Source organism: Eptatretus burgeri, chromosome 12 (assembly GCF_056783735.1).
Source record: "Eptatretus burgeri isolate ZD-2024b chromosome 12, Ebu_testis_v1, whole genome shotgun sequence".
NCBI classification, from domain to species: domain Eukaryota; kingdom Metazoa; phylum Chordata; class Myxini; order Myxiniformes; family Myxinidae; genus Eptatretus; species Eptatretus burgeri.
This window is the reverse complement of record NC_140972.1, coordinates 57,860,150-57,882,649: the sequence shown is the minus strand read 5'-3', so window position 1 is coordinate 57,882,649 and position 22,500 is coordinate 57,860,150. Positions and strand designations below refer to the sequence as shown.

The window sequence follows — 22,500 nt, the reverse complement described above, 5'->3', positions numbered from 1 at the left end:
GCTATATGGTATCGCCTATTGCTCCTCGTACAAACCTGTACAGTATGTTACTGTACTGAATACTGTAGGCAATTGTAACACACATCCAAGACAGATGGAAGATGCGTTAGTTTTACCTTTGTGTTGTGCATGACGGCCATGTGTGTTGTTAGCGGCTGCTTAGAATCTCATCTCGCATCGATTATATAGAAAGGTGAATAAATAGCGTTTGGATTTTATAAACAATCATTGCATCGATGTTATAATTAAAAATGAAGAAACGAGCACCTGCCAGTTGTGTGATATATTTTCGGAACAGTGTGAATGTTTTAACAACATAAAAAGCTTTACGAAAAATTAATTTGTGTTTTAATTTCAACTGTAACAACAACGATTTATTCATGGAATTCTTTAATGCAAAGGTAATTTACTTGCTAGAAGGTAAACGTGCAAGAAAAGGGTCAAACAGGGCAAAAATAGGGGTGTTTCAGGATGTTAGGTCAACATTCGGTCAGTTTGAACGTTGATTTTCTTGAATCCCGATTTAGCGCGACCCCGCTTTTTTCGCGATGACATTTTATGGACCTCAACGATCGCGTTATAACGGGGTCACACTGCAGTTGTTTATTATCATTATCAAGTATTATGTATTGTCCATAATTGTATGTGCTATACTGTACTTTTATACGACTAGCAGCGCTACGACATCACAAGGCGATAGGAATTTTTCAGCTCCATTATAATCTTATGGGACCACCGTCGTATATGCGGTCCATCATTGACCGAAATGTCGTAATGCGGCGCATTACTGCATGTATATATAAATATATATATATATATATATATATATATTTATATACATATATATATATATATATATATGTACATATATATATATATATATATATATATATATATATATATATATATATATATATATATACATAAATATATATACATAAATATATATGCATAAATATATATATATATTTTAAGATGTGGATTGTGGATGGGATCAGTGTGTCCTTACTCATTAATATACTACCGTAGAAAAACTGGACTGGAATCCCAGACATTGTGGGTGCAAAGTATTAAAGATTAGATGTGGATTCCAAACTATTGCACGACACCCAAATCAGTCTGAAACAAACTGCAATGTGAGTGTCAGACTAAGTAAAAACACAACTGTCTCATCATTGAACTTCAGAGAGGAGGTAAGCTGACTGACTGCTCGGTATGGTGTCGATATGGTGCCAGTCCATATTTTGTTTGTTACGTTCAAATGCCTTCGAGCTACATGGAAAGGGTATTGAAAATTTGCCTGTAAAAAGGCAGTGCTGTCTGCATTCCCCAACCAAAAAGAAGAAAGCAATAACAGATAAGACAGGATTATTTTGTAATTACTCAGAGTAATGGATGAAATCAACAGGACGTCGATTGAGGAATGCTGACTGCCATGGGAAGCAAGGCAAAGCTGGCATTTCAGGTGTTAACCCTTCATTGGAGCAAAGAAAGGAAACGGTTTTATTTTCATTGCTGTTTTATGTTGAACTCTTGTCCCTTTTTTTTTGCTCCGATGAAGGGTGAACGCCTAAAACATCAGATCCAAGCTTCTCGTGGTGGTGAACATTCCACAATCAACGTCCTATTGATTTTTATCCATTAATCTACTTGTCCGCCGACGCAAACCTGTCCATAATGTCCAACAGTGTTTCAGCGGGGTCTAAAGTGAGCTACAAGTTTTCAAACCAATTGATAACAGCAGTACAGCAAGGTGCTTTGCATGCTGATCCGTGTTAAGGGCCCACGTTACATGGAAAGCATAAAGTCCCATAATCGCCCGTTGCCCAAGCCGCTTTGCAGAAAAACAACATCCAAGTGTGTAGGTTAGTAGGGTTCATCCCAACTTGTGTGTGCCATTTCAAAACTATCTGGATATGACTGTACATCGTGTACAAGTGAGAATTATTTTAATTTGCAGGATTTCATTAATCTTAAAAGTCTTTCGACAAAGTAAAGCTTTTAAGATGCATTGTACATAGTTATTTTTTGTAGCCTGGTGTTGGCTTAGTGGTTATAGTGTGGCAGATAACAGCAATTTTTGAGAGGAATCGTGCAAATGATGATACAAGCATCAAATTTGGCACATTTGTTCTCCAGGGGATTCTAATCAAATCTGCCTGGATTGGCCATTTGAAAATCCAAATTTTGAAAAATTAAAAAAAAAAGCACAAGGACAAAAAAAAGCACAAGGACAAAGAAAGAAAATCCAAATTTTTAAAAAGTTGAAAAAAAAGCACAAGGACAAAAAAAAGCACAAGGACAAAGAAAAAAAAACTTCAAAAAAGTTATGATCACGAATCAATGTTGGATGCTGGCTGAGATTGGTGAATGTTTCAGAAACACAATCAAAGACGTTCCAAGTCTGCCATGCAGTTTTCTTCCCTTTACCGCAGAAGGCAGACACAACGTCACATCCAGTGAACGCATGGAAGTATGGGATCCCTCTAGCTTTCTCAGGCCCTATTGCAGAAACTACCTTATGGACTGGAATCCATCGCACCTTGGCTCCTTGGCCAAAAGCAATCCACATGTTCTCAAGACCTAGTTCCTGTAAGGATGGCAGTACAGATATTGCTATGACTAGTACGTCTGTGTCATTAGCCTTAATGATAATGGACTTGCTACCATCCGTCGTTGCATCTATGGCGTGTACAAATATTCGAGTGTCAGCTTCTTCATGACAACATGGAGACACAGCATCCAGTGACTTCCTTGTGTTGCAAATGGCATCTTCTCCTTTTGTGACAATGACTGTGCTTGTCGTCTGTGCTTCACACATCTTTTCCGCAAGGAAGTGAAACAGCTCGGTCTTGTTGCTGTCATCTCGAAGAAAGCTTCTCCAGTTACTTGGGGTCTTACTGGTTCCTGTCACTCTTCTTCTGATTCCTTTCCCCCTTTTCGACCTTGCCTCAGACTTGACTTCTTGTACACATTAAACGCTACGTCCACCCTCTCGTACCTGGCACCATAGGATTCAACCTTTGGGATGATGTCATCTTTAGCATAGTCATCAAATATCTTTGAAGTGCATGGAGGTAGGGCATTGATAAGTGCTGAGCCATCAATGATGACTGCATCTCCCCTTGGCTCTCTGTCTGGGATGTTCACTTGCGCTTCAAGAATTTCAGCCAGCTGTGACTTCCAATTTTTTCGAATTTTTTTTTTTTTTTTCAAATTTTTCAAAATTTGTATTTTCAAATGGCCAATCGGGCAGATTTGATCAGAAAGCCCTGCAGAACAGAAATGCCAAATTTGATGCTTGTATCATAATTTGCACGATTTTTGTACTATCCACTACATTATTAGGGTGGCTGGCTTGGGATCCTAGGGTCCTGAGTTCGAGCCCCGTTGGCCACTGAATTAACACCAGGGGGGTTGACTCAGCCTGTCATCCTTCCGAGGTTGGTGAAATGAGTACCAGTGTTCTGGTCCCGGTGTATGCCCAGGTTAGAATAGGTGTACCATAAGCCTGTGTGTCGTAAGAGGTGACCAGGGTTGGCGTCAGGAAGGGCATCCGGCCATAAACACATTGCCTCAAGAAGGGAACAATGATTGCATGGAGCCCACAAAAAGCTAACCCCTGCTCAGCAGGGAAAATGGCTGTAAAAAGGCTGTTTTTTCTTTAAGTACATAGTTCATTTGAAGGATGACGCAAATGTAAACCCAAAAATAATAACGGTAAAATAACACATATAATAGGTTTTGAGATGATGCAGAAATTATTATAATGATGATAACAAGAGAACATCCACCCACCTTGGAAGACTTCTGCACCTGATCTCCAATGTAGATCTTACGGAACTGCTCAAAGAAACTCAGCATTGCCAGTTCGAGCTTCTCATTTCCAGCCTGTGGTAGCCGCGAGTCCGTAAGGTTCATGAGCTGCAGTACCCTGCACCGAACATCAAACGTACCGATGAAATGGTCAGTAGTGTTGTTGTCTATGAAGGGGTGGAAAGTCACAAACTGCAATGGACTCTGGGATGAGAAGCGCCCAGTTCGTATTTACAAGTTTACAGGAATTTGAACAAATAATTTTTTTTGACTTTGTCATGCAGTTTCTAAGTTGTGCATTAAGCATTGATTAAAGGTAAGCAGTTCATCATCAACACAAATAATTAGTTTAATGGACAACCTCAACAAATGAGGTAAATCAAGAAAACCATTGTGTTTACAAAATAGCCAAACATTACGACAAAGGTGCATTTAAAATGTGCAACGTTCCACACAAGTTGACAAGACAATAGACAAAAATTCAAATGCAGGAAACGGTTGTTTGGCCCATCATAAATCCTCAATTATTATGAATTTAAACTATTATTCTGATTTTGAAATCTGATTTGTCAGAAAATAAACTTCCACAAACAAATCAAAACTGGCATTATGATCCCTCGACGTTGTCTTGGATGCAAAATGGATCCCTAAGCTATAGAACAGCAAGATACAATGCTAAATTAACCACCCGATTTTTAGATATGGCCAATTTTTTTTCTGCCAACGTAGACCTTTGAACTTCCAGTAAGAAATGAAATTACTTCCACAAATAGCATAAAAGTCATCCAAGTACAAACAACTGGCCTTGCAATTGCTAATCTATAGCAGAATATAATACAACAGCATATTTGTGGAAAGGGTCTTGGGTGATTTTTTTTTTTTTACCTGCCTTGCGTTTCCCGTAACATACCTGAGGACTTTCTGCTACTCCTGCGAGGTCTGATAGACGAGGGGCTGTTGGGAACTAGTGGCATCAATTTTCTGAACTGTTACAGTTCCTGAACGACCTACAATCACCAGAATAAGCTGACAGTGCTCAAAAAGGCGAAAGGTGATCGGTCTTTATATGCAGAACAAGCACAGGTCAAGAGAAGAGTTGAGTCAGTTTTACAAACGAGAAATCACAGGTTTATTGTTCTACTCAATGTATATCTCAGGCAATGAACATACATTGTGTGTGCAAAAAAAAAATAAAAATAAAAACTCTGACATTCAAGGCAAGTTGTGTCGGCTCAAATGCAAAGCACCTGGTTCACATTTAACCCTATTTCAAAGTACTAGTGCATGCCCGTAGGTGCGTGCCCATACGTGCGTGGCCGTACGTGCAAACAAACAAACAAAAAAAAAAACTTTCAAACCGCATGCCAGAAAGAACAACCACACAGGTCGTTCCTTCGCTCTCACGTGCCCGTATGTGCAAAAAAAAAAAAAAAACTTTCAAACCGCGAGCCAGAAATGACAACCACACAGGTCATTCCTTCGCTCTCGCGACAACCACACTTCCACATACAGAGTTAATTAAAATCCAAATTAAAATCAAGTTTACCTCCCTGTCTTTGCTTGCCATGACATTCGCTGCCATGTAACCGGCAAGGCCCGTGGCGTCATCGTCGGCCGGCCGCGCACCGGCCTAAGCAACGTGTCATGTCATTGGTTGATAAATAAATGGCTGCAGCAACGTGTCATGTCATTGGTTGGTAAATAAATGGCCATAACTTGGGAAGGACTTGTCCGATTAATATCAAACCTTGAAAAGGCACATCCTCAGGTCCACAAGAATATACCTGGCAAGTTTCAATTAGATCGGACCAGCGGTTGTCGAGAAACAGCGGTCGGTCACACACACACACACACACACACACACACACACACACACACACACACACACACACACACACACACACACACACACACACACACACACACACACACACACACACACACACACACACACACACACACACACACACACACACACACACACACTGCTGGAATTATTAAAATCCAAATTAAAATCAAGTTTACCTCCCTGTCTTTGCTTGCCATGACATTCGCTGCCATGTAACCGGTACGGCCCGTGACGTCATCGTCGGCCGGCCGCGCACCGGCCTACGCAGCCACGCCTACGCAGTAAGGTGTCATGTCATTGGTTGGTAAATAAATGGCCGCAGCAATGTGTCATGTCATCGGTTGGTAAATAAATGGCCATAACTTGGGAAGGACTTGTCCGATTAATATCAAACCTTGAAAAGGCACATCCTCAGGTCCCCAGCAATATAGCTGGCAAGTTTCAATTATATCGGACCAGTGGTTGTCAAGAAACAGCGGTGTCTCTCTCTCACACACACACACACACACACACACACACACACACACACACACACACACACACACACACACACACACACACACACACACACACACACACACACACACACACACACACACACACACACACACACACACACACTGCTGGAATTATAGATAGATGTTTAAGCCGGGGATGAGGGGGGATTTTGAATGGGGGCGGGGGTGGTTCCAAATATATCAGAGGATGGAACACCCGATTGACATAATATTTGGTGTGTAGATGGAAGATATTCTTTACATTATGCCAATATCATTGCATTAGTGATAAAATGTGTTTTTTTTATTATCTAATTACTGTATCTAATTATTGTTGGGAAGCTGTCTCTGGCTTCCCCCGAGTGCACATCCTGGAACGTGGCACCTCAAATCCACTCCCTCGGTATCCTATTGACATGAAATTAAGCACTATGTGGGGAATCACATGAAGAAGTTGAAAGCAGTCTTTTTATTGACAGGTAAAAATTGTTTTTATATTATCTCAATACAAGTTTATATGATTTAATAATTATTATCCAGGTACAAAAAACAACAACAACAAAAGACCAGGTTTGGTGAATTTCTGCACAACCGTTTATGGGGTGATCGTGTGACAGACAGACAGACAAACGGAGCTGATTACAATATCCCCCTGTTTTTTTGTTTTTTTTCCAAAAAGCGTGGGGATAACACAAAGCTCAAAACATGGCTGGCAGATTGTATATGATGTGTATAAGCTAGCCTGTCACCACGTCCTGACAAAGCAAGGCATTGTTCGGTGAGGGAGGTTGAACGAATGAACATTTGCATAATTGAAGAATCTGCATTTTTATTTTTGCAAAATCTACTGCATATAACGACAATGCACAAAGATGCAGACAGAGAGTAAGGGTATGGTGGAGGGACAAGAGAGAACTAGTTTGAACGAGTTTGAAGTAGTTTGTTCACCGAGTTTCTTTCATAGCACCACGAGGGACTGAAAATGCCCAGCAAAACAAACAATACAAAAGCATGCCAGTCCAAAAAAAAGAGGTGGGAAAATTTGGATTTTGTCTCGCTGTTTGTGAGGAGTCCAGATGAGTACGAGTCCTCAGCGTACTGGGTGTAAGGTGTAACATGGCCTATGGGATTGAAGAAGATGTCTATTTCGGGTGTTGGGGGGGGGGAAAATCAAACAGGAGTACACACTGACAACAAAGCACATTGGGGACATAGTGACCTTAAAGCAGGGGAATTTCATGCTCAAAAAAGGACACAGCCAGAGTGATGATTGGAGACAAAGAATTGCTATCAGCAGCCTCTCACCACAAATACCACATCCCACGACTAGCAGTTCATCACTCAGACTGCTCTCCATCCACAATGCACATCTATCGGCTTTCTTATACTTTCCCTGCATCTCACTTGCTTCCTCTACTCTACTTGGATCTACAATCAAAAACCTCAATCGCATGATGTTTATCCCCCCTTTCCAATCTTGGGCTACCCTGATGTGCCTCTAACAACTCGGTCGGTAAAAAAAAAATTGCGGCATGTTTGTTCCCCATCCCTGCTCAGGTGTCTGAAAGCATGCAATTCCACAAATAATTTTGGTGTCTCACAGAGGTTGAATCACATATTCACAGCATTCAGGAGACTATCCCACTCTAATGAGATTGAACAGACAAGAAGATACAGACACAGACACCTGACTACAACCGTTAAACAGTAGTGCCAGATGAATGACAGATATTGCTAAAAGGAGAAGTGTCTGTCCATCTGTCTGATCATCCAGGCGTGTTTGTCCGTTACACTTCATTCAAAAGGGTTCCTGCTTTCGTACGATAACAAAAATAGTGCCGTAGTAAAGCAAATCATTGAGTTACGTGGTTGGAAAGCAAATAATTAATTTACTTGGAGCAAAAAATAATGTCCATTTTAATCATAAAGTACCTGTTTTAAAAGTCCGTCTTCCCAAAATGGAGGAAGGTTTCGACCCTCGAGCTCTAATACAGCAGTTTTCAAAGGAATTACAGCAGGAATCCTTTAGAATGAAGCGTGACAGACACGGAAGAAGCACACAAAAGTATGTGCAGTCTCTCTATTGAGTGCAGCCTGTGGCTGCTGGTTGCATCATTGCTGGGAGCGGGGCTGTGCCGCGGATGCAGTTCCCCGTTTCCAGCAAGCTGGAACTCATTTTGCCAACCTCAGAAGGATGACAGGCTGAGTCAACCCACCTGGTGTTATGTAACAAGACAGGGACTCAAACTCAAGACCCTAAGATCTTAAGCCAGCCACCTTAACTGTTAAGCCAACACCAGGTTTATTTTTCTGGATGAGAACACAAAATAAAGTTTATTTTCTTGAGTTATTAAGATCATGAAACTGGCCTTCAATAATAATGATGATAAACTTGATCCATTAATGCAATCACGATGTTGATGATGGAGATGACAACGACGAGTTGATGGAGATGATCCATACATAACCATAATGGCGGCCTCTTCTTTACTCCGGACACACATGCCACAACCTCTCTTGCTACATATATATATATATATATATATATATATATATATATATATATATATATATATATATATATATATATATATATATATATATATCGATATATATATATATATATATATATATATATATATATATCGATATATATATATATATCGATATATATATATATATATATATATATATATATATATATATATATATATATATATATATATATATATATATATATATATATATATATATATATATATATGTATATATATATATATATATATATGTATGTATATATGTATATGTATATTATATATATATATATATATAGCCTGGTGTTGGCGCAGTGGTTAGGGCAGCAGCTTGGGATCCAAAAGGTCCTGAGTTCAAGCCCCGTTGGGCCACTGAATTAATACACCAGGGGGTTGACTCAGCCTGTCATCCTTCCGAGGTCGGCGAAGTGAGTACCAGTATACTGGGCCGGTGTATACCCCGGTTAAAATAGGTGTACCATATCCCTGTGTCGTAAGAGGCGACCAGGGTTGCGTCAGGAAGGGCATCCGGCGTAAAACATGTGCCAAATCACTATGCGGATCATACGGATGATCCGCTGTGGCGACCCCTTACGGGAGCAGCCGAAAGAAGAAGATATATATATATATATATATATATATATATATATATATATATATATATATAGATATATATATATATATATATATATATATAGATATATATATATATATATATATATATATATATATATATATATATATATATATACACACATATACATATATACATATATACATATACATATATATATATATTTATATACATATACATATACATATACATACACACACACACACGTATATGTATATCATGGTTCTTGGAAGCATTGTTACGGCTGTGGAAATTCGCAATACACCATAAAGGGTCCTTAGATCAGTTATGACGCTAAGTTCATCTGTAGTTAGCCCAAACCCGTTGTATTGAGGGAATATACGTGATCCATTCGGGCTGCGATTCTTCAGTTAGCTGTTTTTCTTTTGCTGTCGTTATTTTGGTGCAACAACACAACAACGAACATCGCCACAACCAACATCTCAACAACGACGCCATTCACACCACGACGCCAACTTCAACAACTATACCACCACCATCTTCGCCACTCACCATTCAACGCGCACCGCGCGGTCACGATCTCCGCGGGACGGGTGAAAGGAGCGGGGTGGCAGCAGCAAGGGCGCGGAAAGACAACTCCCGCCCGAATTTCTTCCGCCTGAATCTTGAGCCGGATCGTCGTCGCGCTTGGTGAGAAGGGGGAGGGGTGGCGCAGCTCGCTCCCGATTGGGGGATGCGCAGTGTGACGTGCCAGGGAGGAGGAACGCCCCCCTTCGAGACTTTTCTGGAAACGCCGCGAAGGGGGGTGGAGCAAGGAACAGGGCGGAGCGAAGGGCGGGGCCCCGCCTTACAAAAAGGCGAGCGCAAGGCGGCTGGGGAGCTTGTCGTCGAATTGGGTCTGGTTTTTGTCTTGGTCTTGCCTGGTCGGTTGTTGTTCTTGCCTGTTCGGTCCTGGTTGCTGTTCCCGACTGTCGAGTCGGAGGATTGTCGGTGTCAGAGGGTCAGTCGGTGCGGTCTCGAGACCCCGCTGGTGGGACGGAGCGCCTACCATTTCCCCCTCCCCCCCCCCGTCTGCACCGGGATAGTGGCGAAAGCTCCGTCCGTTCGTTCCCGAACCCCGTTCGTGGCCTCCAACGGCCACACGTGCCGGTGCGAGGTAAGAGCTCGCGGACCACGCCGGAGGGGCTCAGAGTTGAGGTCGCGCAAAGGAGGACTCGACGACACGCTCAGGGAAGTCGCAACTTCCTTTTCTTTTGGGGTTCTGTGTAAATGTGTGTGTGTGTGGCGCCAGTCCGTAAAGTAGAAACTGATTAAGTGCTTGTACATTGCCTTTTATTCGGTTGTAGCTCTGCGTCGTTCCTTGCTTGTGTTTTCTTGCTTGATTGTATTCGTGTATTGTTTTGTATAACTGTTGCCTATTAGAAATACATGCTGCCGTGTGGCGCGAATAAATGTGCTTGTCCAATTGTTCCCCGTTTCGCTGCGTCCATTCCTTTGTTTGAATTTCCATCTTGCATCACGTAAGGGATTGATAGTGGGTGTAAGTTCCCGATCAATAATCTGAACCGTCGAGGTTGACGATAACTCCGCTCGGTTATCCCTGCAGTATGGAACGAGCCGCTTAAGCGGTTCATGTCCGGACTCTACCTGCGGCATGGTACAACTCCTCGGTACGCTACCCGCGCGGGTACTTAGGTAAATCGACCATTCGGCGATCGGACCCTATTTTGCGCGGGTAGAATGCGGACTGAGTTGTGGTGAGGTTCAACCCCCACTCGTGACTAGCTCCCGGCGTTGTTCCGAGAGGGTCACGACTGAATTGCACGTTCGGTGGGCAAAGCAGCTGCTATTAGTTAAACGCGGTCGTTCGCACGCAGGCGGGGCGCGAATTCACAACAGTATTATGAAGGTGATTTGTATTTTCCATTTTCAAGTATTTAATTTACTTTAAATTAAGGTTTAAAAAGGTTTAATGGCAGATAAATAAAATTCATTCCAGATTTTAATGCCATTTACCCAGTGTTTATAACACCAGCTATCGAACACGTTATATTAATTATTATTCATGCCTGTCGTATGTGTACATTATGACATCATTAAAAACAGTAAGTTTCCTGTTTGGCATGATTTTCAATTTTGTTTGACTACCAGGCAGGTCGAGTAAAAATATTATCTCACTCCTCTCTGCGCATGCGCGATCAGGTCGAATTCAGAGCCAAGGTACGGTAAAACGAAAACGCTCGTCTTTCTATTCATGCTCCGAATCGTGTTCAAAACATAACATTCAACTAGAACTACGTTGTCGATGGCACACCATCGCATATTCCTGCGCACACTGCTTTGTCCCACTAACGCTAGGTGAAATTTTATCTTGCAAAATGGATTGACTATTCTTTTCTATTTGATGTGCTTTATGACCAAACACTTACTATGTTTACTAAATCCAAAGTCATTGCAAGCATGTCAACATTTCATGAAACATTAATTTAACACTGTCCAGCAATATAGAACTGTGCATCAATTTAATCATAGGAATGAATTGTGTATAATATTAATTATTCTTAATCAATTAGATAAATACAGTAAAACCTGTGACTGTTTGTCACTCATGGGGGCCACATAAGTAAGTTCTTTATAAAATAATTTACCATGTATAATGGTAAATACACTTTTAAAAAATTACCCCCGTTTGGGGGTGACGGTCATCTCTATAATACCACAAGTTCTCAATGTTCAGTTATGACCGAAGACTACTGCGCAGTTCTACTGCGCAGCTCGACTGCGCAGTTTGGTTAAAGATGACTCGGCATTTTGGCGCGAGCACAAAATTATATTTTTGAAAATAAATGCTGACGTTTACATTTCGGGTTTTGAAACTTTTGCACCTTCAGTGGAAAATGTATAAATATACAAGGTCAGCTGCTATGCAATGACACCATTCACTAACTTTTACCATGCCCAATAGAGAATATATAGCCTCCTGAAGGTAGGGCAGTTTTTGCAAACTTTGAAGTCACGTGACACGAAAACGAAAGCGAATATCGAAAATCCGGCCCGACCAAATTTAGATATTATCCCATAGATTCATATGCCACAATCAAATTCAAGATCGCTTGAGAAATGGCGGAGGAGATAGAATTTGAAAATCGTCATTTTCGCAACTTCAAAGGCCTCGTAACCTTGACATTGACCTTCGGTGACCTTGAAAGTCATACTATCGTGTACGTCTCATCGACCTCTATCAGGATCACTAATGACCAGATCTCCCGCTTCAACTTCATTGTGAACGGACGGATGGATTGAAGGACATCGACACCCATATTATTAGGTCATGCTCGAAGAGATTACCTAAAAAATCAGCCCCCATGACCCCACCCCCTCTGGTCCGGCCTCTAGCGGTCATATCAAAAATTCGACAGTGTTGTGCACTTCCCCATACATATATCTTCTATGTCCCAAAGTTTCAAGTTCCTATCTCAAACGGTGTCGGAGGAGCTATTTTGACCCCCTATCCACAAAGCACCCCATACCCCCCAAGCACCCTCTGATCATCATGTGTTTAAAACAATAAGTTGTTAAATGTATAACTCATGAATCTGTTTGATTTAAAAAGCTACAAGACAATATATATATATATATATATATATATATATATATATATATATATATATATATATATATATATATATATATATATATATATATATTTTTTTTTTAATAGACCCCCATGACCCCAACCTCTCTGGCCCGGCCCCTCGGGGTCATATCAAAAATCTGAAAGTGTTCTGCACTTCCCCATACATATATCTACTATGTCCCAGTTTCAAGTTCCTATTTCAAACGGTGTAGGAGGAGTTACAGGGTAAGACAGATGGATGTACGGACGGATGGACGGCGGAGACAATCACAATATTCCCGCTTTTCTTCGAAAGCGCGGGAATAATAAAATACGCTGTTCCTCGTTCAGAAAACTGACAATCCTAAACCGTTAAGACGGATGGACAGACAGACATGAACCAATTGCTTCGTGTGCACGGGCTAACAACAACCACAGCCACGACAACAGCAACAAGAACAACGACATATTAACCTAGAAGGGCACTCGGTAGAGCGCATACCTACGCCATGCAATGCCTGATCGAGTAGAACACATCGGGAATAATTAATACATTTTTGAAATATCATGCTGAATATCGTTTTTCACCCAATCTCTCAATGGTGAAGAATCACTTTTAAAATTCTAGTCGTCGGATCCAAATCCAGATCTTCACCAAAATGGAATCAATTTTTCCTTGTCACACACCCAACCTGTCTACCAAGTTTCATCCGAATCTGTCCACAACTTTTTGAGATGTCGTGCTATATATCATTTTCGCCCGATCTCTCAATGGTGAAGAATCACTTTAAAAATGTAATAATTCTCGTATCCGGATTCGGATCTTCACCAAAATTGGAACAATTCTTCCTTGTCACGCATCCACTTGTGCACAAAGTTTCACCCGAATCCATCCACAACTTTTTGAGATATCCTGCACACAGATAAACAGACAAACAGACAGACAGACAGACAGACAGACAGACAGGGGTGAAAACATAACCTCCTTCACCTTTGGTGGCAGAGGTACCAAACAAACAGACAGAAAGCGGTGAAAACATAGCCTCCTTCACCTTCGGTGGCAGAGGTAATAACAATGAATTCCTGGAAAGGGGAACATCTGAATGGTTTCTTTGCATTTTGAGCAGAAAGTGAAATGATGTCGAACTTTTAAGGGCATCGGGACCGTACAATTGCAGACGGACGATGTATCTAAAAACAAGAGGGATCGGGAGCGAGTGCGAGAAGGAATGAGTTTCCGATTTCTGGTGCATGAGAACAAAAGGCATTCTTCTAAAATCATGGCAATCTGTCAACAGGTCGGTTAAAAGGGCCCCTTCCGCGACCTATAAAAAGCCATGTAAGGAGAGGGAGGGATAGGGGGTGGATGTGAGGAAGGTGAGGGTGGACGTGATGAGAAAAAGCAGAGGAAAGCTCGATTGCTGCCAAAGAAATGACATTTGAGAGGGGCTTTGCTCTGCGGTTAAGAAAGTTTACTAATCATAATTGCATTGATTAATGCTGCCATTAACAAAAACCGAAATACCAGTGTGGCGGTGTGCTCGCTTGCTCTCCGACAAAACTATCGGTGTCGATTCGATATCCATCAGAACATTAGGTCAAATCATCATTGTGGGTGCAATACCCGATGCCATTTAAGGATCCTTGTGGGATTATTACCATTTGGAACCATTAAAATTGGTGGAACCTTAATGGGTCTGAAATTGCCTCTCCACATCGAAGGTTTGTAAAAGCTTGATACAAAAGAGAAGCACGAAACAAAATACAAAAAAAAAAAAAGAGAATGCATCAAACAAAACGAGCCCATCTCTTCTTCCCAATGCTGCGAATCCCACTGAGGTACACAACCCACCCAACCTACTCCCTCCACCATCCCTCCCTCCTTCCCCTCATACCTCTTCCCATGAGGTTACACACCCATTTTTCCTGTACCCTTGCCAGAATGCTAGTTCTGGTGACACGTCGCCAACCGTATTTCCTCACAATCCTGGATAACTGGTGGAAAGAACTGCTCTGCAAGTACCAGGAAGTGCCAATAAGGGAAGTGTTATTTCCAATAATAACTTTTTAAATCTTCAGCAACTAACAAAGCAACACTGCATGGATCAGCATTTGGAAAGAAATCATCCCAGAACTAAAAACTGGAAAAGAAACTAACCGTAATTTTATGCAATTCTCTTGCATGTTCGACTCAAGTGTTTACATGTTTAGAAGGGGTAGAAAATGCGTCCAACCACACCACCATTGTTTGTAACTATTTTCTAAATTTACGACTTCCTTTTGCAATTGATTCAGACATTCAGTTGTCTCAACTCAAAGCCGTCAGCGTGGCTTTTCACAGGTAAGTCATTACATCAAATCGACCAACAAGCTGTCACTCAAAGAGGGCATTAAGCAGTGCGTCTCGTCTCCTAGAATTCACTTCTGGACATTGAAGATTCCCCCAAAAAACCCTTTTGAAAACAGTAGGACATTACGCACTGGGACCATGTCCAAATGCTAAATTCCTGCCCTGACCAAAAGCTACTTCAGCACCATCCTGGAATGTAATTAGCAATCCCCTCCCGTTATTTTTACCTCCAACAATGAAGATGGACAGAGGTTGTTTTTGACCCCTGTGTCTGTCTCTCCAAGAAGAGGACATCTTAAAAAGTTAAGGCCATATTCGGACGAAACTTGGTTGACAGACTGGGTGTGTGACAAGGAAGAATCGATTCAGTTTTGCTGAAAATCCGACCGTGGATCCGGATCCGAGAATTTTTTAAGCGATTCTTCACCATCGAGATATCGGGTCAAAATGATATAGAGCACAATATTTCAAGAAGTTATGGACAGATTCGGACAAAACTTGGTGCACAGTTTGGGTGTGTGAGAAGGATAAAGTTATTACATTTTGGTTCAGCTCCGGGTCCAGATCCAGCCTACCAGTGGGATACAAAATGTAAACTGTTCAGCCTGGCAGAGGTATACGCTCTACCGAATGTTGTTGTGGGGTAAAAATTAATATTAATGTATTTTAAATTGTAACAAATGGAGTTTCAGAAATGTAACTTCTATGCTGCAAATTGAATTGGCTGTCATTTCTGGCCAAAAGACTTTTGCCCTAAATGATAAGAAATGTGTTGTTCTGGAGCAGAGTGACCGAGCTGATAAATGAACCTTTGCTTAGAAAATGTACGAAGTGGCTTTTTGTCTAAAGGACACGTCTACAGTCTGGGTGAATATCCCCCAACCTCTCTCTCATGGAAGTATAAATATTTTGAAAGGCACATTGTTCTCAGTACGAGCACGTGAGGAAGTATAGTTTCTCAGTGGCTCGTACTCCTTGGAACTGACCAAGTACCAAGTTAGAATAAAACTCTCTGATGTAATGTAGAAGTGAATTGAATCGGGTTGGTCTAACTGTTAACTAAAGTAAGAATAATATTGCAAACAAATGGGGATTTTTTAAGTTCATTGTACAAGGGTGAGAAGTGTATGGTGTATAATTAGGAAATAAATTGTTTCACAAGGAAGGACTTGTGTGGACATCAGTTTTATCAGTGTCGATAGGGGTTTTTTGTAGGATTTTATAATCAAATCGGATGTGGATTTTTAAAAATTTTTTCGTGGATCTAGTTTAGATATGGAAACATTCATGATAAGGTGCACTTTAAAGTCCCGATGCTCCCCAGGCAAGATACTGGAGCAATTACCATCCAATATTTCCCATACCTGTGGTGCCGCACAGATGATGCAAATGACACAGAGATCATAATACTATAGAAAAGGATGAAACTATCGTGGCAAGTTATACTTGAGCAAGTAGTTTTAATTCTAATAGAACAACAATCGTGTGTGTGTGTATACATATACTATTGCATATACACATTTGAAATGAGCACCACTGTGAATGATTATGCAGAGCAGAGGACAAGTATCATGAACAGAACACCACGATTTGTATCATACTACCTGGGATTAGGAATTTTCTCAAGTTGCCCGAAAATTAGTGTGACATAAGGTTGATATCTCGGTTGCCAAATGCACCTTCATGTCCCTCGGCAAGCCGTGCCATCGGTTGTTATTTTCTGGCAGTGATCCAAATTAAATGTTGTGGTATTGTAGTATAAGTAAGCCGGATGTCGCGGTAAACCGTCTGTTTTTAAACCGTGTCTTAGTTCCTATCGTCGGTGGTGGGCAAAGCTTCGGAAAAAAATTATCTTGGAACTACGAATTGGAAAAGTTATACCGTCAGAAAAAAAGACAAAAACAATCATTACCCTAACAACATTCAAGGTGCAGGAAGACAAAATTGGCAATATAAAGCCTGAAAAACACCAGAATTGAATTTGGACCAAAGTACTTATCAATAATTATTGACAGACTTACTGGATGATCCAAAACAAGTGAGATGACCCAGCAAAATAATACTGGCACTCTGAGCTTGTGTACTGCAAACGTCGCACTTTCAGCATTGTCAGTCCAACTGGTGAAGGACCAAGATTAACTGATCAACTCTATGCCCCTGACATTCAATTATGGGACTCTTAGCGAAATTCCTTTTCCTGTTTGGTGTTTACTTGACAAAGACCACGTAAATATGAAAATACTTTTTGAATCATTCTCAGAATCTTCATTGTTCAGTGTTATGACAGAAATATAATGAAGGAGTCGATTTACCACGATGCGGTGATCAGGATGCCCTTCTCTCAACGGGTATGATAAAACAGATTATACAAAAACCAAAAACCCAAGGTAATGCAAATTTTTCGTGATGTTCCAATTAGCAGAACAGCATTCTCTCCAGATTCAAGGAATTATGTGATTACAACTGCTGGCAGTGATGACCGGGTACCAAGATGTCCGCACTTTGACACAACCCGCTTTGAACGGACACCTGACCATGACCCATGACATTTATTGTTATTCAATTGAATTCACAATGGCATTAAAATAAATTCAATTCAAGTCAAATGGAAGTCCAAATACTGTACTTACAGTCCTGCAATGGAGTAATCAGAAAGAACCCGAACAAGCAAAAAGCAAAGATGATGTCATCAGGAGCAACCTGGATAATATTCCCATTTCAGTTGATACTCCTCTACCCTTAAACCCATCCAGGCAGAGCCAAGTGAGTCTTATTTAAAAAAAAAACCCAAAAAGTTAAAAAAAATATCCCACATCAAAAAATTAAAAAATTCTGGCTGCCAGACCGTTTCACGTCCGATCAGGTTGAAATTTAAAACATTTATTCCTGATCTCCACTAGATCGTAATTGTGAAGTTTCACATCGATCGATGAAGCAGTTCAAGAGAGAGGATTTTAAAAAGATTTTCGCTTTCTCCAATATGGCTGTTAGACCGTGTGACATTAATTTTTTCATGAATATCCTGGTATCCTAAAGGCTTGTGGAACATTTGTGTGAAGTTTCCCCTCAATCTGTCCAGCCGTTTTGGAGAACATTTTTATAGGTTTTAGGGTAAATCCAATATGGCTGCCAAACCATGTGACCAATGACATCATATGTGTGAACGTTTTGTTCCTCATGGACAGACGGTCAGACGTGTAAAGTTCCACCTCGATCTGTTCAGCCATTTCAGAGAAGAAGATTTTTGAAGGATATAAAAAAAAACGAAAACAATACGATTGGCAAATCACGTGACCGATGACATCATCAATTTTCTTTTTCCTGTAGACCTATTTATCCTTAGATGACCCTCAAAAAATTTCATATTGATCGGGTGTAGAGTTCTACATCTGCAATTATAACGTCATAACAAAGGCACCTTTCCTCATGAGGAGTACTTGCCATGTGCCAAGTTTCCATTTTTTCCTTGGTGCAGTTTCAGAGATAGAGGTCCACAGTTTTTCCAACCTGGCTGCCACACCACGTGACCTATGACATCATGATTATCATCAAAGCATTCCACATGAGTAGTCGCTCCTATGGTGAAAAATTTGTCTCAATCCGACAAGTGGTTGTGGAGAAAACCACTCGTTCTGTGCGGATAAACAGACAAACAGATAGACAGACCTCACCAATAGGTGAGGTATTGCCTCACCTCGCCAGAGGTGAGGCACTACCCTCACCTCTGGCGAGGGTAATAAATCAGTTAGTTGCACATGAGTACAACATTGGAAGCAGATTGTAAGATTTAACAAAAGAACACGGTGATCAATAGTTTGGGATTACCCAGAGGCAATCTTTGCGAACATGACATACATACTTGCGTGCCCCGAACACAAGAACAAGAACAAGATGCAGGCACACATGCAATACTCAACTTCCCATTGCAGGAGCTCCTACATCTTTCGATTCTTGAAAGTATGAAACAATCCGAAAGCGATGACTAACAGTCGTGGGACAAAACGAACAAAAATAAATCAGACTCGGTGAGGTTATGGTTAGAGGTCCGCTTAGAGTTTGGGAGGTCAGCTGTTCGAACATGGCCGAGTCATCCCAAAGACTTTAAAAACGATACGTGCCGTTTCCTTGCTTGATGCTGAGCACTTAAAAAAGATAGAGCATGGACAAACAACCATAAGTTGGAAACCATTGCGCATGCTGGATGGGCCGAATGGCTTCCTGCATTGAAGTTCCTTGTAATGGAATGCATATTAATTATTATTATCACAATTCTGGATTTAAACAAAAGCTTGATCATAGTATGTTTATCGCTGTAGACAATGAAGAGCTGTTGAAATTGTATGTTAGCCCTTCATTGGAGCAAAACGAAGCTTTCATTCTTTTGTTCTGCCAAAGAGCGAATTCTCAAAGATTTCTTTTGCTCTGCCGAAGGGACAACACTCAAAATGTCAGTCACACCTCATTTCCCGCCATGGTTAACATGTTCCAATCAACATTTAGTTTTAAAAAAACAAAAATCCACGATTTATCTTGTCCACCAGCAGAGACCGACACGAGCCTTCACAGAAACAAATATTTTGTGAAAATATGGTGACAACGCAACTATAACTAGTAGGGCACTCGGTAGAGAGCATACCTCCAGAGAGCCACGTCATGCCTGATCCACGAGAACATATCAGGCCCAATACACTTTTGAAATATCGTGCTATATATCGTTTTTGGACCTATCTCTCAGTGGTGAAGAATGACTAAAAATGATCGGATCTGGATCCGGATCCGGATCTTCACCAAAATTGAATCAGTTCGTCCTCGTCACACACCCAACATGTCCACCAAATTTCATCGGGATCAGTCCGCAACTTTATGAGATATCCTGCACACAAACAGACAAACAAACAAACAGACAAAGATGGGTGAAAAAATAACCACCTCCACCTTCGGTGGCGTTGGAAATAAATAAAGAACCATTATTAGGGGGAGTGAATAATGGTGTTATACCTCCTCCTTTCTCCCAACTCATGACATTAACTTAAATTTATCTTTAGATGCACCGACCTTTCCACTTCCCCTCCGATCCTATCCATTTTCAAACCTGCCCCCAGAACCCTCACCCATTCGACAGGATGGCGTGTACGATCTTGCTTCGATTCTCGACCCACTATAAACTGTCGGATTCGTGTTTTTTGCAGCAACGGCATTGCATCAATGAGGGCGCCATCCCTCGCATGGAAGTCAAGCTCGAGATCAATCTGCAAGCAACAGCTTTGGAAATCAAATATCTCACCATGGCTTTTAACAAAGAGAAAGTGATCATCACTGGTACCCTGACCAAATTGTAAATTCCACCCCCAATGTGCGTTCGCGGCACAGCCACATCACAGTAATGATGTAACTCGCAGGCAAAATTCAAAATCAAATGCCAGTCCAATGTGCATTCATTAAAGAACCCCAAAGCACCAGCTAAAATAAGATGACATCATTGATTTTCTGCTTCTGTTTATTCGTATGCTTTCTTATTGGATGGGTTGAATCGCCTTTTGCTGTGTCTGCATTTCCTCATTACTGTTCAACTTTAAAGTTTCAGCATCAATGTACTGTATATCATATTGTTCAATTACCTGCATCACTGAAAGCCATAAACCACCGTCAACATAAATGGACAGATGTCAGCAGGAATTTACATTTCGCATTTGCAAAAAATAATTATCCTACTATTAATTTGCAATTGGTCACAGGCTTCGACACTAATACAAATTAATATTACAAACCCTAGGCATTCAAAGGATTCACGTATCGAACAAAGAGTTTCAAATGGAGCACCTCGCTGCCATTAGAGCATTTAAATTGCATCAGTTGTGGCAATAAATGCGAATTGTTGCTCCTAGATTGCCGGCTTGATGACAGATTATGCCATTTGCATTTTTGCCTCCACCATCTCCACCTCGTTTGTAATGCTGTGTGGGCACAGGCACCTCCCCAGTGCACACCAATGCACACATCCAGGTTTAATGCCCACCTAAGATGCACAAGCGAGTACACACACCCAATTTACCATACACTACAGGAATGATAAAATGCACAATGATACTTGCACCACCAACGATCACCCACCATCCCCATAACCCTCCCCCTGAACCAATATTTTCATTTGTGCATTTCTATTGACCAATTATACAAGTTGAAATCTAACAATTGGTACAAGTATGGGATATCTGTAAGAAGCTCATACCGGCACACCAACTCTCCATCCATGGCATCGTGTTCGTCAGTGCTGGTAAAGGAAACCCGCCCACCAATCACAGAACCGATCATGTAAACAAGCCAACTCAGCCGACCTGGTAGAGAACAACACGCGGTCAGAGAGGATGCAAAGAAATGCACAATGCAATCACAGATGAGGAAAGGCAAGCAAGAATGAACCAAGCCACAGTCAGGGCGTAGATGGAGGTGGGGTGTCACCTGAAAGGAGAATTTATGCGAGTAGTAGATTTCTATAGCTGACACCCTCGAGATGCAGGACCTCTCTATTGACCCCTCCATCTCGGGGAAAAAATTGTAAATTTTTTTTCTGTTTCATTGTTGTACCCAGACGCATTGCATGACATTTTTTCATTAGTGCATAGAAGGTTAACAGTCTCTCTCTCCATTCATGCAGAAGCTACCTTAACATATATGGTATCATTTGACAGGTACATCAAAGAGCTTTCCAATGAGTACAAACACTTGACCCAACATAGATTTTGTGAGCACATACATGCTCAGAAAAAACCCGCTCCCCCATAAATTTCATGTAGATCTGAAGAAAAATTCCCCTTTCAACTATGTTAATATGTCACAGGTCTACATCAGCTCCACATTGCTGTTGTTGTTGGGGTTCTTGTTGGGGGGGGGGGTCAATTTTTGAAATGTGCAAGTGATAGGCCCATTGACTCAAATTCAGCCCGGGAGATTCCAATGATCTTGAAGGCCTTGGTTTCCAGAGCATCAAACTGAGTAACATGTGAGGCAGGGGAGCCAGCCCAAAGGGGAGAGCAGTACTATATCAATCTGTGGATGAAGGATGTGGATAGGCGTTCAGGTGTGCCAAGGAAGAACTTTGTACAACAAAGAATGCCTAAACCCAGGAGTTTGAATGACTGAACTTCCTTAAGAGGATTGTTAAGAAAGTATATGGTAGTGGTGGTTGGTGCAGGGGTGGGAGGGGGGGTGTTGTTAGACGGTCCTTTCAGAGGGATATCGTGAG

General features: G+C 41.2%; 1 protein-coding gene across 5 annotated transcripts in view; it reads right to left on the bottom strand.

The window, feature by feature from the left end:
- The window catches only part of LOC147015691 (exportin-7-like), a 297,528-nt gene that overhangs the window by 176,996 nt on the left and 98,032 nt on the right, over positions 1-22,500 (bottom strand). For all 5 annotated transcript variants that reach the window (XR_015049793.1, XM_085848087.1, XM_085848088.1 and 2 more), the window contains 2 exons: positions 21,487-21,592; positions 3,799-3,934 (listed from right to left, as the gene is read on the bottom strand). Coding sequence is in view for 4 of the 5 variants with exons in the window: in XM_085848087.1 (XP_085704213.1) it covers positions 3,799-3,934; positions 21,487-21,592 (242 nt within the window). In the remaining variant the exon portion in view is untranslated. The remainder of the gene's footprint in view (positions 1-3,798; positions 3,935-21,486; positions 21,593-22,500) is intronic.